This window comes from Narcine bancroftii, chromosome 2 (genome assembly GCF_036971445.1).
Source record: "Narcine bancroftii isolate sNarBan1 chromosome 2, sNarBan1.hap1, whole genome shotgun sequence".
NCBI classification, from domain to species: Eukaryota; Metazoa; Chordata; class Chondrichthyes; order Torpediniformes; family Narcinidae; genus Narcine; species Narcine bancroftii.
The window spans coordinates 355,400,212-355,419,081 of NC_091470.1; the positions used below are offsets into that span (position 1 = coordinate 355,400,212).

The 18,870-nt window shown below is 39.4% G+C and overlaps 1 protein-coding gene across 10 annotated transcripts in view; it reads left to right on the plus strand.

The window, feature by feature from the left end:
* LOC138755773 (receptor-type tyrosine-protein phosphatase mu-like) overlaps positions 1-18,870 on the plus strand; it is a 1,095,616-nt gene that overhangs the window by 961,913 nt on the left and 114,833 nt on the right. For all 10 annotated transcript variants that reach the window (XM_069922352.1, XM_069922354.1, XM_069922355.1 and 7 more), the window contains one exon: positions 562-598. In XM_069922352.1, coding sequence (XP_069778453.1) covers positions 562-598 — 37 coding nt within the window. The remainder of the gene's footprint in view (positions 1-561; positions 599-18,870) is intronic.

Below are 18,870 nucleotides of genomic sequence, written 5' to 3' on the forward strand. Positions count from 1 at the left end.
TTTTGAGCTTACTGCTTGCTTGCAGGTACCTCAGTGCACCACAGATATCTAAAATGGAATCCAGGTGATTTTGCAGAATTCAAAAGAAACATGTGACAATTTGAGGTAGAAATGTGCAGTCAGTCACATTATGATCAATATGCGATGTACTCCGTCGCCCATTTCCAAGATTCAGTAAAAATGACTTTATTTTCTGAAACAGAACTGAATGGCCAGATATCATCATTTGGGACACGCAACTGAGGGCAAAATTCATTGAGTCCTTGATTTGAACGAAATGATGGAAAGATAAAAAGTTAGAGAAAACAAATTATATAAGCATCAGATTAAAAGAAAATCCTAAGAAAAAACATGCAGGTTAGCTGGCATCAGAAAGAATTTGATTACCACGCTGCTAAATTGCCATGCCTTTGGTCTACATTAATTTTTTTTCTTCAGAAGCAATTTAACAATCTTCAAGTAGTTAATTGATATAATTCTTAACAATTTTAAAATATTGGTCACTGTATTGCAGCTCTCTTGAGATATGTTATCTTACAAAGCTCTTATTTGCTCTTTTAGGGCTACCACAGACCGAACCATTATATCGCTACCCAAGGTAAGCAAATATATACGTCTCTATAAGTGATAGATTTGCCAACATGAGAAAGTGAAATCAGGGTACATATCAGACAATGTTATTGCCTTTGCATCAATACAGAGAATAAACTGGACTATGAGTTACATTTACAATACCAAAGATGGAGTGATTTAATCTCTGGATATTTGAACTCCTGTTAGATAAAGCAAAATGAAATGTTGTGTTTCTTTTTTTCACTGCCCCAACTTTGCTACCCTCTGCCCTCCATCATTTTTCCACCACCAATCCCATATTAACTTTGGGAAATGGGGTTGGGGGGGGGGGCTGAGTGTCCTTGTGTGTGTGTGTGTGTGTGTGTGTGTGTGTGTGTGTGTGTGTGTGTGTGTGTGTACGCAGCAAGTGAGAGAGAGGGCATAGACTCTTAATTACTCTTAACATGCTATCAACCATTTAGGAACAAGAGAGAACTTATTTTACACAGAGGATTGGAATGCTGAATTGAATTGAATTGAATTGAATTGAAGCATTTATTGCCACATGCATTGAGACAGAGTGAAAAGCTTTGTTTTGTCTGCTTTCCAGACAAGTCAGCAGGGAGTGCAAAAATAAAAACCAAAGTGCGGAGGATAGAGTTACAATAAAACAAAAGTGCAGGATGAAGTGTCACATCAGACAAAAAGCAAGGGGTAGTGTTATAGAGAAAAATACAGTTAACCAGTGCAAGGCATAATCAGTCACCAATGAGGGTGCATTTTAGATTCTTATAACACCAGGAAAGAAACTGACCTTGAATCAGGAGGTACAAGTTTTCAAACATTTATCTTCTACTCGATGAGAGGGGTGAGAAGAGAGTGTGATGGGGATGGGTTTGGTATTTTAGCATGTTCGTTGTTTTCTCAAGTTAGCGGACAACTTCCGGCAGTTTCTTGTGATCTTGGGGAGAGCATTTCTCATACCAAGCTGTGATACACCTCGACAGGATGCTTTCTGTGATGCACTGGGGACTGACCGGTTGCACCCCGGCCTGCGTTGAAAACTCAGGCTGCAGAAAATGGTAAACCAAGCCTCGTCCATTACAGGCACCGACCTCCCATTCATTGAAGACATTAATATGCAGTGCTGTCTCAGGAAAGCTGCCAACATCATTAAGATCCCCATCACCCTGGTCACAACTTCTTCTTAGTGTTACCTTCAGACAGAAGATACAGAGAGAGGTCTGAAGACAAGCACTTCAGGAGGGAAGGCCGGGTAGTGGGGCTGGGTTGGAAAATGGATCAGCTCATGATTATATGGTGGGACAGGCCTGATGGGCTGAATAGCCTATTTCTGATCCTATGTTTTATGATCTTATGGTCTTCAAGGTTCAAGAACAGCTTTTCTCCCAACAGCTATCGGACTCTTGAACTTCCCCATACTCTCCACAAAGTTCAAGTTTATTATCATCTGTTTGTACATATACAACCCAACCTTGTGCATGCACAAAGTCACAAAATACATACATAAAGATTACATAATAATCAAAATAAATATATATAGAAATATTTGGGATGTTTGTCACTGTTATAGGATACTGTCAACCAGTCTCACAGCCTGTGGGAAGAAGCTATTCCCCAGCCTGGCAGTTTTGATTTTGATGGAAAATACCTTCTCGAAGGTAGTGGGTTGAAGTAATGGGAACTTATCTCGGACTACCAAAACATCTGCCTGCACTATGGAAGCATCGCATTTTCTGGAACAAACTGCAACTGTGAATATCGATCTATCCTTTTACATTTGAGCTCTTTTTTCTCTCATGTGGTAAGGGTGGTGCGTTTAGCGCAATACTATTATAGCCCCAGCAATCTGGGTTGGAATCTGGCGCTGTCCGTAAGGAGTTTGTACATTCTCCCCATGTCTGCGAGGGTTTCCTCTGGGTTCCTGGTTTCCTCCCAACCTTCAAAACGTGGGTGGGGGAGTGTTTGTAGGTTAATTGGGCATATTTGTGTAGCACAGGCTTGTGGGCCAGAAAGGCCTGTTATCGTGCTGTGTGTTTAAATGTAAAATTTAACATTTAAATTTAATTTATACTTATTGTTGTGCATGCACGCTGCAAACCTGCATAGCTTGGGAGGAGTCACGTGATGGAGTAGTGGCCGGACGGTGAACTCCAGCCCTCTCCAGAAAAGTCGGGAAAAACAAGAGAAAATACAAAGGCACAGAAATACAAGTTAAAGAAAAGTGAGTATAAAGGTGGAAAGAAGATGGAGACAAAAGGAGAAAAATCAAAATCAACGGAAAGAAGAGAGGAAGAGAAGACAACGGAGGAAAAAGGTGAAGGCCTTACCTGTCCGAAGAGGCCCGCTGTGGAGAGAAGACCCCACTACCTCAGGTCGGTAGAAAAAGAACTACAACAATGGCTCACAGAGCCGAGTAAAAGTGCGCAACCGCGCATGCGCGACTCCTCGCGCATGCGCGATGCGCATGCAAAAAAACACACCGACGGGAGGGGGGACCAGCTGGGGAGTCGATCTCCACAGCCGGCAACGACAGCTGCAGAACACCTGCAGCAAGAAGAGACCACAGAAGACAATAGAAACAAGAAAGAAGAGGAGGAAAGGGCAGCAAAGAAACAACAGATGGTCAACCTAGAGGAAGAAGAAGAGGAAGAGGAAGAGTACAGGGAAATAGAAGAAGAAAAGATAGGCAAGGTAAAGGAGGTACTTGCTCTTGTTAGAGGATACATGGAGTCATTTAAAGAATGGCAAACACAGGAATTCAATGATTTAAGAAGAAGAATAAACAACACAGAAAAGAAAATAAATAAAATGGATATGACCTTAACAGAAATGGGGAAAAAAATGGACAAGATGGAAGAACGGGCAATAGCAGCAGAAATGGAGGTAGAAGACTTAAAAAAGAAATTGGAGGAATCTAATAAAAAAACTAAAGAGACACAAGAATTACTAGCCCAAAAAATAGATATAATGGAAAATTATAACAGAAGAAATAACATAAAGATAGTGGGCCTTAAGGAAGATGTAGAAGGCAAGAATATGAGGGAGTTTATAAAAGAATGGATCCCTAAGGCCCTAGGATGTCCAGAACTACAGCAAGAAATGGAAATAGAAAGGGCACATAGAGCATTGGCCCCTAAACCACAACCACAACAAAAACCAAGATCTATTGTAGTAAAATTCCTAAGATATACTACAAGAGAAAAGGTACTGGAGAAGACAATGGAAAAAGTAAGAGAGGGCAACAAACCACTGGAGTATAAAGGGCAAAAAATCTTCATTTATCCAGATATAAGCTTTGAACTCCTAAAGAAGAGAAAAGAGTTCAATGCAGCAAAAGCGATTTTATGGAAGAAAGGATATAAATTTACACTGAAGCATCCTGCGATATTGAAAATATTTATTCCAGGACAACAAAACAGACTATTCTCGGATCCAGAAGAAGCACGAAAATTTGCAGAACAATTACAAAAATAGACTGAGGGATGAAGACGGGTAATGAGAGCAAAAATTATCACGATTGATATGTATGTGGGTAAAGACAAAAATAGACTGAGGGATGAAGACGGGTAAGGAGGGTAAAAATGACCACGATTGATATGTATGCGGGTAAAAAGGTATAAGAGTGAATAGAGACAATGGGCATATGTGAAAGTATCTGTAATTAGAGGAAAACATAGAAAGTATAGACAAGAATTAATAAGGGAAGGTAATGGAATAGAGAGAATAAGGAGGGAACTAAAAGAGTGACCTTTGTGACATATAAAAAACGAAATCTTTTCTGGGGGGGGCTGGGTGGGGGGAAAAGAGCGGTCACTGCAAAATCAGTTGACGCTTGCGAGTGGATTCGCAAATCCAAATGGAGAGGGGAGATGTGGTTGTCCGACAAGGGATAAAGGGCAACTCAGGAGGGGAAGGGGAGATTGGGGATAAAGAAGATAGAAATAGGAGAATAAGGAAAATGTTGGATGTTGTAGGAATGTTGTCTGGTAAAGAGTTGAAAATAAGAAAACAGAAATGGAAAAGGAGGAAAGGTAATGATGGAAAAACGGAAAGAGAAGATAAACAAAATATAAAATGGCTACGCTGAACTATATGACTCTAAATATTAATGGAATACATAACCAAATTAAAAGGAAGAAACTACTAAATTTACTGAAAAAGGAAAAAATAGATATAGCATTTGTCCAAGAAACACATTTAACTGAATTGGAGCACAAGAAATTAAAGAGAGATTGGGTAGGACATGTAACAGCAGCATCGTATAATTCAAAAGCAAGAGGAGTGGCTATATTAATTAGCAAAAATGTGCCATTTAAAATAGAAGAGGAAATAATAGATCCAGCAGGGAGATATGTTATGATAAAATGTCAGATATATTCAGAGCTTTGGAATCTACTTAATATATATTCACCTAACGAAGAAGATCAAAAGTTTATGCAAGATATCTTTTTGAAGGTAGCTAATACGCAAGGGAACATACTAATAGGAGGGGATTTCAATCTGAATTTGGATCCAAATATGGATAAAACGGGGAAAAAAATTAACAGGAAGAACAAAGTAACCAAATTTATAATTAAATCAATGCAAGAAATGAAACTTGTGGACATATGGAGGAAACAAAACCCAAAAGAAAAGGAATACTCATACTACTCGGCTAGACATAAAACATACTCAAGGATAGACCTATTCCTGTTATCAGCCCACATACAAGGGAGAGTTAGGAAAACGGAATATAAAGCTAGACTATTATCGGACCACTCACCCCTGTTATTGGCAATAGAGCTAGAAGACATCCCTCCAAGAATGTATAGATGGAGATTAAACCCCATGCTACTTAAAAGACAGGATTTTAGAGAATTTATTGAAAAACAATTAAAAATGTACTTTGAAGTAAATACGGAATCAGTGGAAGATAAGTTTATACTATGGGACGCAATGAAAGCATTCATTAGAGGGCAAATAATAAGTTATGCAACCAAGATGAAGAAGGACTATAATCAGGAAACAGAGCAGTTGGAAAGGGAAATAATAAACATAGAAAAAAAATTAGCAATAAAGGAAGATACAACCAAAAGAAGAGAATTGGCGGATAAAAAAATAAAATATGAAACATTACAAACATATAAGGTGGAGAAGAATATAATGAAGACAAAACAGAAATATTATGAACTAGGGGAAAAAACACACAAAATCCTAGCATGGCAGCTTAAGACAGAGCAAACTAAGAAAATGGTATTGGCAACAAGGAAAAAAGACAAACAAATTACATATAATCCAAAAGAAATTAAGGAAAACTTCAGAGAATTCTATGAACAATTATACCGAACCGAAAACGAAGGGAAAGAAGGGAAAATAGATGAATTTTTGACTAAAATTGAACTACCAAAACTACAAATAGAGGAACAAAATAAATTAACAGAACCATTTGGAACAGTAGAAATACAAGAGATAATAAAAAATTTACCAAATAATAAGACACCAGGAGAGGATGGACTCCCAATAGAATTCTACAAAACATTTAAAGACCTAATAATACCGCCCCTCCTGGATGTAATCAACCAGATTGATGAGACACAAAACTTACCAGATTCATGTAAAACAGCAATAATTACAGTGATACTAAAACAAGAGAAAGATCCACTCTCACCAGCGTCATATAGACCAATATCTTTGCTAAACACAGATTATAAGATAATAGCTAAACTATTAGCGAACAGATTAGCAGAACAGGTACCAAAAATGGTAAATTTAGACCAAACTGGATTTATCAAAAAAAGACGCACAACAGACAATATTTGTAAATTTATTAACTTAATTCATGCAGTAGAAGGAAATAAAGCACCGGCAGTAGCAGTTGCTTTAGACGCAGAGAAGGCCTTCGACAGAGTAGAATGGAATTACTTGTTCAAAGTATTGCAAAAATTCAGTTTACCGGAGAAGTATATTAATTGGATTAAAGCATTATATAAGGGACCGTTAGCGAAAGTGACAGTAAATGGACATGTATCAAAGCAATTTAACTTAAGCAGGTCAACGCGGCAGGGATGCCCACTATCACCATTATTGTTTGCGCTAGCTATAGAACCACTAGCAGAATCGATAAGAAGAGATAATAATATAAAAGGAATAAAAATAAAAGACAGGGAATATAAAATCAGTCTGTTTGCGGATGATGTGATAGTGTACTTAACAGAACCAGAACTATCAATAAAAGAACTATATAAGAAATTTAAGGAATATGGAGAAGTGTCGGGATACAAGATAAACGTAAATAAAAGTGAAGCAATGCCTATGAATAACGCGGATTTCTCAAAATTTAAGGAGGAATCCCCATTCAGATGGCAAACGCAGGCAATAAGATACCTAGGTGTGCAAATAAACAAAAATCTAGGCCAATTATATAAACTCAATTACAATCCACTAATGAAAAAATTACAGGACGATTTAGAGCATTGGAAAAAGCTACCACTAACACTGATAGGAAGGATAAACTGTATTAAAATGAACATTTTTCCAAGGATACTATACTTATTTCAGGCATTGCCAATACAACTGACAGAAAAATTCTTCAAAGAGTTAAAGAAAATAATAAGGAGATTTTTATGGAGAGGGGGGAAACCGAGGATAGCACTAGACAAATTAACAGAATGGTATAAACAAGGAGGCTTACAATTGCCAAACTTCAAAAATTATTATAGAGCCGCACAATTAAGGTACCTATCAGATTTTTATCAAACAAGGGAAAAACCAGACTGGACGAGACTAGAATTAGATAAAATAGGGGAAAAGATACCTGAACACATATTATATAAATGGGACGAAAAATTGGTACAACATAGAACTTCTCCAGTATTACACCATCTCCTCAATATATGGAAGAAGATTCATGTAGAAAGAAATAAAATAAATTACCAAATACCAAAACTAATATTGACGCAAAATAAGCTACTCCCTTTTACAATAGACAACCTTGCCTTTAGAAAATGGGAAAAAAAAGGGATTAAAAGAATAGAAAATTGTTTTTCAGGAAGTAGATTCTTATCCTTTGAACAAATGAGAGATAAGTACAATATAACGGGAGATACAGCGCTGGCATATTACCAACTGAGATCCTACTTGAAAGATAAATTAGGAAGCAACTTGAGTTTACCAGAGGGAAGTAACCTTGAATATGTGATTACAGATACAATGTTAATCAAAAGATTTATAAAAAATATGTATATTAAACTGCAAGAAAAGGAAAATGAGGAAACAAATGGTAAAACTAAACAAAAATGGGAACAAGATTTAAATATAAAGATAAAAAAGGAAACATGGGAGAAGTTATGCTCTGGAACGATGAGAAATACAATAAATACGAGGCTGCGTATGATACAATATAATTGGTTACACAGACTATACATTACACCGCAAAAGTTAAATAAATGGGACCCAACAGTATCTGATAGATGTTTTCGATGTAAAAAAGAAAGTGGAACAACAATTCATGCAATCTGGACATGTGAGAGAGTAGAAAAATTTTGGGATGATCTCAATCAGATATTAAATAAAATAACAGAAAACAATATACCAAAGAATCCAGAGATCTTTCTCCTAAGTAACATAAAAAATAAAGAATTTGGAATTGACTTGGAGGATGCACAAAAAAGATTTGTTAAGATAGCCCTAGCTGTAGCAAAAAAATGTATTATGTCAACCTGGAAATTGGAAGATAATTTGAAAATACAACAATGGTATATAGAAATGAATAAATGTATTCCATTAGAAAAAATAACATATAGTTTAAGAAATAATATTGAAATATTCGAACAAGTATGGGAGCCTTACATTAAATACAATAGCGAAAACCTACCGGGAACAAACATTACCTAAGTTGATGGAAGGAGAAGAGAAGAAAAGAATGGACTCAGTAGAATTTCTGGTGTATTTTTGTTGAATGACAACATTGTCTAACTGAATTAATGCAACCTAGATTGTATAACTAAAATGGATGAGAGGGGGGGGGGATGGGGGGGTGGCTTGGGAGGAGGGAGGGGGGAGGGAGAAAAAGTCACTGTAAATGTGTGGAAAAGAAAAAGTGTATATCATGGCTATTGTGATTTATGGTGTGAAAAATAAAAAATTTAAAAAAAAAAAAAAAAAAAAACCTGCATAGCTTCAGCAAGCAAAGAAATGTAATCCATCCATATTTATGCAAATGACAATGAATTCGTCATCACGCCACAAAAGAAATGTGGGCAAGGCAGCTGGGAAGATCACCTTTAATGCTTTCAAACCTGACCAATAAAATGGAGGCAGGAAAGGCAAGGAGGAAAAGGGATGGGAAGGTGAACAGGTTGGAAATGAACAACAGATTTTCCAATTCAGGAGATACACAGAAAAAAGGTGCAGGGATAGGATCCAAGTAGGAATAGAGCAAAGAATGCTCCATATACCCAACAAAGCTGCAGACATAGCTTGCACCCATGGCATCCTCTTTTATTTGGAGAAGATTGTAGGGGAAGTGTCAAAAACATGTGAACACATTGAACCAGGCAGAGGAGCAAATCACAGGTGGGAAGTGTTTGGGCCTTTTTTTACACAGAGTGTGGTGGTGTATGGAATGGGATGCTGAAGGAAATGGTTGAGGCACTATTGCAATGTTTAAGAATAATTTGAACAGATCATGGATAGGATGGGTTTAGAAGATTATGTGCCAAATGCAGACGAGGTGGGATATTTTGGTCAGCGTGGGTGAGTTGGCCTGAAGGGCCCGTTTCAAAGCTGAGTGGCTCTACGATTCTGTTCAAATGCTAACAAATTTTCCTTTAAAAATATCTAATATCTTAAAGAAACAAATTTCCTAAATATTTAAAGACATATATATAAATATTTCAAAATACTGAATCAATTAAAGATAAATTGGATGGAGTTACAGCCATCTCCTCAACAGAACTGCCAGGGTCATGAAATCTCCTTAGCCTCACACTGAGTGCAGCATTGGATTACAATCTGATCAATTACAGTGAGCCGCTGACCACATATCAGCGGCTTACATGAAAATCCCAAACTCGCTCATGGGTACATGCCTATATCCTAAAATTTGCCTGCAAAATCCAAGCCTCAACTCTTAGTCCCGGTGATCACTGGTAATGGATTGAATTGTCCCGCAGCTTCACTGTCTCATAAATTTCCATCTGCTCACGCCGTCCCTCCATAATAAATTCAAGTTCATCCTCAGCATTACTTTGTGATAAATCATAGTTGAGATGTGATGTCAAACTATTAGTTCTGAGTTAAACCAGAACACACGATATTCAAATCAACTAAAGCATCCGTGCTCAATATTTGTCAAGCATTAATTTCTCACGTTGTTAATCTGTGTTCATCCGAGGCATTACTCTGCATGAATTAGTGTTACTTTGAATGGATCTGACAGAGTGAAGATGTCATGGTGCATTAGGTTAAAGTATTGTCATCGCACGGGTCATAAATTTGAGGGGGGAGACCCCTTGATATGGTCACACCCAGGGTCAGGTTGTGGATGTAACAGATCTATGTTAATATTAATGTTAAAACTAAATTTTATCTAGATGTGGTTTAGTAAATTAGATTGGGTGCTGTAGAGCTCGTCGAAAGAACCAAAGACTTGTTGATCCAAACCAAGGCTTTTATTAGCAAAAGACAGGAGCTCTTCACAGGTGGCCGACCAGTCCGGAATGATCCGACCTGGCTAGGGACACAACCCTTTAAGGCCCAGAAAATAGGCGTGGCTTAGCTCTCAGCCAATCGCTGTAAGCACAGTCTAGATACAGTAACTATATACACTATGTACATTGGTGATAGATCTGTACTATCACATTCACCCCTTCTTGGAGAATTGACCCTGGAAAAAAAAAACAAAAAAAACGAGGGAGAGAATGAAAGGAAGGGGTAAGTCAAGGACTGTAGCTGACTGTGGGTCGATATCAAGTTTTTCTGGCCGAGTTAAATGCTCCATCCCTTTCAAAAAAATTATTTTTGCTAATAAAATTGTAGAGCTCGTCGAAAGAACCAAAGACTTGTTGATCCAAACCAAGGCTTTTATTAGCAAAAGACAGGAGCTCTTCACAGGTGGCCGACCAGTCCGGAATGATCCGACCTGGCTAGGGACACAACCCTTTAAGGCCCAGACAATAGGCGTGGCTTAGCTCTCAGCCAATCGCTGTAAGCACAGTCTAGATACAGTAACTATATACACTATGTACATTGGTGATAGATCTGTACTATCACAGGTGGTTACAGGGACACAAAGACAACATATTAGCATTTTAAACACACAAACCAGAAGCCATGGATGAATCAAAAGCTATCCAAACTGCTGAGGCCAAGATCAATGGTGTTTAAGGCTGGTGATCCAGATCTTCATAGGAAGCCAGGTTTGGAGTACTGTGCTCAGTTCTGGTCTCCAAATTATAGAAAGGATATAGATAAGGTGGAGAGGGTGCAGAGAAAGTTTACAAGGATGTTGCTTGGCTTACAGCATCTGGATTACAGGGAGAAATGAAGGAGACTGGGAGTTTATTCATTGGAACGTAGACGACTGAAAGGGGACTTGATAGAGGTATTTAAAATTATGAAAGGAATAGATAGACTAGACATAAATAGACTCTTTCCCCTGAGCTCAGGGGAGGCTGAAACAAGAGGCCATGAGTTAAGGGTAAGGGGGCAACACTTTAGGAGAAATATTAGAGGTGGCTTTTTCACTCACCGAGTGGTGGCAGAATGGAATGATCTTCCGAATGAGATAGTTGCGGCAGGGTCCATTCTGTCATTTAAGAGAAGGTTGGATGTGTACGTGGAGGAGAGGGGTTTGGAGGGTTATTGGCGGAGAGCGGGAGGTTTGAGCTAGTAGAGTTGTTCTAGTGAACCGGTGCGGACTCAAAAGGTCAACCTGGCCTGTTTCCGCTCCGTAAATGGTTATATGGTTATATGGTTATATGGTTCTTTGAGGTGGAAGACAGAAGCCAGTTTGGGACAAAAATGGCTGCTAATAGAAGTTGGAGTCAGAATATGAAAGGATTTATGATAGTTTTTGAAATACTGAAAACAATAGGTGTTATTTCAGAACCACCTGTATAAACACACGGCCATTTTAGCTCTGAGGAGAGCAGACTTCATGGAGGCATAAATGGACTGGAATGCATTTAGCACATCAGTGTCAAAAAACCTTATGAACGGCAAAGGCAGAAATGATGTCATATACCATGTGGCATTAGAGATTTGGCAACAATATATTATTTTGACATGCGAGACACAGAAGTCAGTTGATGGAAACTCACCATTCTGTTAAGAAGCAGAGTTGAACAGCAGCACTGTTTCCTAACAGAAGGGGACAAGCTGCCTATGTGTTACTCCCTACTTCTGACTATCTCTTTACGATAAAGAGGACAGTCTCATCGTATGGGAAACAGATTCCAAAGTCTTTATTCAAAAGAAGAAGACATCCTGAAAAGACAGGACTTCAGTTCTTCTTTTCACAGGAGAACCATTTGTGGCTCAGACGATGGTCACTTCTGCTCAGAAAATGGTCACTATCTCAAGGACAACTCTTCAAAAGAATTGTGAGTTTAAATAGGCCTGAAAATATGATATTTAAAAGTGCTTTGTAATTATTTCTGAACTGAAAATTTAAGACCTTCAAGTAAGTCTAAAATGATGATGAAGTTTTAAAAATTGACTTCAGAGTGGGACTTTATTACACACACACATTAACATTTGCACATACTGGGGTTAAATCTAGAGAGAAGTAAGAAATGTCATGCTATTAATAGTTTAATAAAAAAACTATTATTTTGTATTTCCCATTGTCTTTTCCATTGCTGTTCCTTTGTTAGTGCTAACAAAGTCCCCTTAATTCCAAACAAAATTAAAAGGGTTTTTAGTTCGTAAGAGTGGAGTTGACAATAAGGGTAGGTGGTGTACTTCAAACTGAAGGAGAAAATACTTAATTACACAGCTGGTCGATCAGTACCTGGACTATTGGAGCCAAACCAATATTTGAGGTACTTTTTGACGTGCTGTGCTTTTTTTTCTGTAAATGCCATTATTTTCTATTATCACATTGCAGTTTCTGTAAAGGACAGGATATCATATGAAGGAGATTGGTGCAGAGGGAGGGAAATAATGTTTTAATTCTTTTATAGGATGGATGTTTAGCTGCTGTAGAGAATTGGATTGGAGGTCAATCCACTGGACCATCATTATGGCAAAGAGGATCACTGGGGTCTCCCTCCCCACAACACCACCCCCCCCGCCCCATTGACATGATCTACCAGGATTGTTCATGAAAAAGGGCATGCAAAATCATTGAGGACCCAACCACCCACACACAACATCGTTCAGCTGCTCCCGTCAGGGAAAAGATCACAGACACCAGACCACTCCACTGAGAAAATCTACATGAGGCAGAGTCTTAAAAAAAGCAGCCTCTATTCTCAAAGACCCCTACCACCTAGGCCACGCCCTCTTCAGTCTGCTACCATCGGGGAAAAAGGTCTAAAGATGAGCACTTGGTGGCACAAGGACAGTTCTTCCCTGCTGCCATCAGGTTCCTGAATAATCAATTCACTGCCTTACTTTTCGAGTACTAGTATTTTTTTATGTAGAGTAATGTCATAAGATGGTTATAATATGAATGTTTGGACTATGACACAGCCGCAAAACATCGAATTTCATGTCTTGTTCATGACAATAAATTCTGATTCTGATACAGGAGGATCAGAGCCATCACCACCAGACTGAGGACCAGCTTCTTCCTGCAGGCAGTGAGAAAGCTGAACAACCAAAGGAACGGCTCACACTAACCATCCCAGACTTCAATGCTTTTAAATTTTCCGCTTCTTTAAAAAATTTAGACATACAACATTTTGACCCACAAGTCCGCGCCACCCAATTAATCTACACTCCTGGTGGTATATTTGAAAAGATGAGAGGAAACTGGACCCCCCTCCCCACCTCCCGCCCAGGGAAAACACATGCAGACATGGGGAGAACATACAGTCACCTTACAGACACTATGGGATTCAAACCCCAGTCCCCATCTCTGACACTGTAAAGGCATTGCACTAACCACTTCACCAATTGTACCACCCTAAATAATAAGGCACTAAACAATATTTATTTATTTTTATATGTGCATATTTGACCTGTAGGTGCATTTTGTCTGGTTGTGTGTCTGCATGTTTTGCACCAAAGACCAGAGAACGCTGTGTTGTTGGGTAGTACTTGTGCAATTGGATGATGAAAAAAATCTTCCACAAACTTGAACTTTGAGCAACATCAGTCCCTCTGCTCAAGCTATCCCCCACGTACCATTGAGTGGGAAGTTCCTGAATGTGGCTGCAAAAGCAATGAAAACAGTGGTGATATGTTTCTAAATGAAGATGGAGTGTGTCCTGAAAATGGTGATGTTTCCATGTAACTAAGGACAACTTCACAGTGGTGGAGGATGTAGATTTGATGCAGAGGGGATGATAGCTATTTTCCAGAGGACACATCCTGTAACAACAGTGCATCCATGAGGCAGGGAATTAATGGCTCAGATGATGGATGAGGGACAAAATAGAATGGCCTAGATGGAGTCAAGCATTGTTGGAAGAGTAGCCGTGCAGGGAAGTGTAGTGTATTTTCCCTTCTCTCTTGACGTGTGAATCAGGGGATGGCCCTGGAGACTCAGGAGATGAGTCACTCAAGGGAAATAAAGCACTGGCATTCTCGTCTCAACGCCAGTGTCTGACTGAAAGGTGAAACTGACGGCCTATCTGCTCTTAAAAGTTGCTCAAACCACATTATTCTCATTTGTTATCCTTGCTGAAATAATAGGACAGAATTTCCCAGGAGCGGCATTCAATGACATCTAATTATTTCACAAGTTTTATTGAGTTCCTGTTCACACAAAGTCTTGATGCACAAATGTAAATGAATGTAGCTGAAATTGGCAAATGTAATCAGTGGTAATAGACTTGCAATCTGGTTTTAATAGACTGGGGAGTTCATGATTACTTGTTCATTAGTATATTGCCATTTCTGCAGTATGTGAAGATTATGAGAACCTCTGGGCTACCTTTCAGTCTGGTCCTGGGATATGAGACAGCGGCAAGGTGAAATTGTACTCTAATCTGTAAGCATGGTGTTATTTCTATTGGGAGCAAGATAACATCATGACATTTCCAAACCCTTCATCTCACCACACAATAATGATAGCGCCATCCTCATATTAAACTTGTGTCTTTGAAGCACAGATTTCAGAAGCTCACGGCTGTATTCAAGTCATTAAACTGATCACAGCTGGTAGCTTCTTCATCTCTGGATTGAGAAAAGTATCTCCAGGCTGACGGGCCATTTTTAAAATGAATATTATCTAAGGCCATACAAAAATGTTGCCTGGATTGCAGTATCTTGAATATGGAGAAAGATTGAGTAGACTAGGACTTTATTCGTTAGAGCGTAGAAGGTTAAAAGGGGATTTGATAGAGGTATTTAAAATTATGAAAGGAATAGATAGAGTAGATGTGAATAGGCTCTTTCCCCTGAGGGTAGGGGAGATTGGAACAAGGGGTCATAAGTTAAGGGTTAGGGGGCAAAACTTTTGGAGTAATATAAGAGGAAGCTTCTTCACTCAGAGTGGTGGCTGAGTGGAATGATCTTCTGGAAGAAGTAGTTGTGGCAGGGTCAATTCTGTCATTTAAGAGGAGGTTAGATGAGTACATGGATGTGAAGGGGTTGTAGGGTTATAGACAAGGGAGTGGGTAAGTGGAACAGGTGGAGTTTCATGTAAATCGGTGCAGACTAGAAGAGCAGATATGGCCTGTTTCCATACTGTAAATTGTTATTGGTTATGTGTGTGATATACTGCTCAAAGGATTTCTGTCATCTAAGGCACCTTTCTCTGTTAACTAGTGACATTGTAGACAAAGTCATACTGCTCACCTTCATCAGAAGAGTGATTGTGCATTAAAAGAAACTTTTTTCTTTTTGTGAGGTCTTGAAGACATCACGATATTCCAAATAAGAGTAAGACACGAAACTCAAAGTAAAAACACAACGCTGACGAAATTCAGCAGATCAAACATTGTCCTTTATGTAGATAAAGATATATAACCAACGTTTCAGGTTTGAGCCCTTCATCAAGGTATGATGAGAGCATCACGGTTAGCGTAGCGGTCAGCCCAACCCAGGTTCGAGTCCGGCGCTGTCTGTAAGGAGATTGTATGTTCTCCCCACGTCTGTGTAGGTTTCCTCTAGGTGCTATGGTTTCCTCCCGCCAATCAAAACATATGGGGGTTGATGGTTAATTGGGTGTCATTGGACAGCACAGGCTCGTGGGCCAAAAGGGCCCGTTACCATGCTGAATCTCTCAATTTAAATTTATAAATATTCCAAATGATGATCGACGTGGAGACAAATTCATGTCATCAACAACAATATGCATTTATGTTACACTGTGGTGCAATATATTAATTTAATTCTTAATAATTATCTATTAGCATGTTTTACATCCATGTGTAGTCGCAGCAAGCAAGAATTTTACTCTTTCTGTACATTGTTCTTTAAACTTTCATCATCAGTTAAAACGTCCCTGGGAACTTTGCAGAAGGGCTATCATATAAAAGTTAGCATGAGGCCCCATAAATTAATATTGGAACCATACAAAGGGGATGAGTAAGGTCTGGCCCAGGTAAAGAAAGAATGGGTGACAAGGATTAGGGTGAGGATTCCTAGACTTGGGGGAGTGGTGGAATTTAAGAATGTGTCAGAGCTCATAGCGTAGGTTAAGCAGCAGAAATGCGGTTAAAAACTCAGTAGTGTCCATAGGATGTAAAAATATTTTTTTCTAAATTTATACCACAGTCACAGGCCCTTTCTGCCCATGAACCCATGCCACCAAATTACACCCTACAAATTACACACCTACAACCCCGGTATGTTTTTGAATGGTGGAAGGAAACTGGATCCCCCGGGTAAAACCAATGCAGACGGGGGGTGGGGGGGGGGGGGGGTGGGGGGGTGATGGTGGTGGGAATGTACAAACTCCTTACAGACAGTGCCAGACTTTGACCCAAGTCACTGGTGCTGTAAAAGTAAGCTGTGCTAACTGGGCCATCCCAATATATAACCTACATTTAGTGTCTGAGCCCTTCGTCAAATTATAAGCAAAAGGCAGGCAGGTGCCTGAATAAAGGGCTGGGGGGAAAGAAAAGGAAGGGCAGGGGTAGAAGCACAGGCTAACAGACAAAACTTGATTGCAGAACTTAAGCACAGCGGGGAATGCAGAGGGGTATCAGTGAGAAAGGATCTCATGGAACTCCCTTCGAACGGAGGAGAACTTCAGGGTAGGCATCCACTGAAGAGATTTTACACTGGAGCAACTGAACGGAATGAAACATGGAAGTCTGCAGACACTGTAATTATTATATGGTCCCTGATTTGATATTTGGTCATTGATAAAAAGAATGTGCTGGTGTATAAAGTATGTTTGAGAGGTTTTACCCTCGGGTAACTCACCAGAAGACAGACAGCATTTACATTTGTACTCATATACAGACCCTGAAAATGAGTACAACATGCATTGGCACTCAGTGAGAGATCTGGTGAGATGAGATGGCCTGCAGTACCATTTATTAGGTAGCTGGTAACTTCAAATTTTACTATTTGAAATTGCTCATGTTGTACTTTGAGAGAGGGGGGAAAATGGCCACCTTTATTTTCCCAACTCCATCGATATTTTGATTTAAATTTCATAAACCTAGAAGAAACGGTCTCACCATAAACACTAGAGCAGGTGGATAATGTGCCCACTGTAACTAGAACCTTAAGGAAAATATTCATGAGCTTTTTGGGTTGTAAGTTTTACCTTGAGCCTATTCTAGACGAACACACACCAAGAACAAAGCTGCCATAAACAACAGCAAAGAAACAATCTGCTGGATGAATTCAGAGGTGGAGTTGCACCTGTGGGGGGGAAGAATTGACCCCATTTCTGGTCGGAACCCTTCGTCAAGACACTTGAGGAACAGTTTCTCTGCTGCTACTCAGCCTTCAAAGTTCCTGCAGCAGATTGCTTTTTGTTCCAGTTTCCAGTTTCTCCAGTCTCCAGGATACCTCAGCAGGCCGTGTTCATTTCAATTATTTTTAATTCAAAATGAAATCTTAATGAGATTCATGGATAAAATGGATGCAAATCTTTCAGCTCACAGAAGAGCAGGGAATTGGGAGATAGAAAGAAATTATCCCTTAGGGTCCACCGTGCGGTTAGCACAATGCTCCTGCAGCGTCAGTAACCCTGGTTCAAATCCGGCACTGTCAGTAAGGAGCTTGTACGTTTTCCCCGTGTCTGCGTGGGTTTCCTCTGGGTGCTCTGGTCTCCTCCCACCCTCAAAAACACACAGGGTTGTAATTTGGTGGCAGGGATTAAATGGCCGGAATCAGCTTCCACAGGATTGTGAATAATTTTTTTAAAAATTACATTCCAGTCACTTTATCCCACTTGAATAGTTAACTTCTCGACCAATAAATTTAGCCCCTGTGTATTTTTATTTCAAAATAAACCTTATTCGCCATAAAAAATATACGTGCTGTGCTCGGCCTTTTCAACTCCATAGTGTCTTGTTCATGACCCTCATGTTAAAGGGTGAAAAACTACAGCATGCTGTTGTGCAGAGGGACTTGGGAGTGCTTGTGCATGAATCGCAAAAAGTTAGGTTGCAGGTGCAGCAGGTTATTAAGAAGGCAAATAGAATGTTGGCCTTCATCGCTAGAGGAATTGAATTCAGGAGTAGGGAGGTAATGTTGTAACTGTATAAGGTACTGGTGAGACTGCACCTGGAGTACTGTGTCCAGTTCTGTTCTCCATATTTGAGGAAGGATACAGTGGCTTTGGAGATGGTCCAGAGGAGGTTTACTAGGTTGATCCCTGGGACTTATGATGAAAGATTAAATCGTCTAGGATTGTATTCGCTCGAGTTCAGAAGAATGAGAGGAGATCTTATAGAAACATATAGGATTATGAAGGGTATGGATAGGATAGATGTAGGAAGGTTTTTTGAGCTGGACGGGGAAACTAAAACGAGAGGACACAGTCTCAAGATTCGAGGGAGTCGATTTAGGACAGAGATGAGGAAAAATAGTTTTTCCCAGAGAGTAGTGAATGTTTGGAATTCTCGAACCAGGGAAGTGGTTGAGGCTGCCTCATTAAACATATTTAAAATTCGGTTAGATAAATTTTTACATGATAGAGGAATTAGGGGATATGGGGAGAAGGCAGGTAGGTGGAGT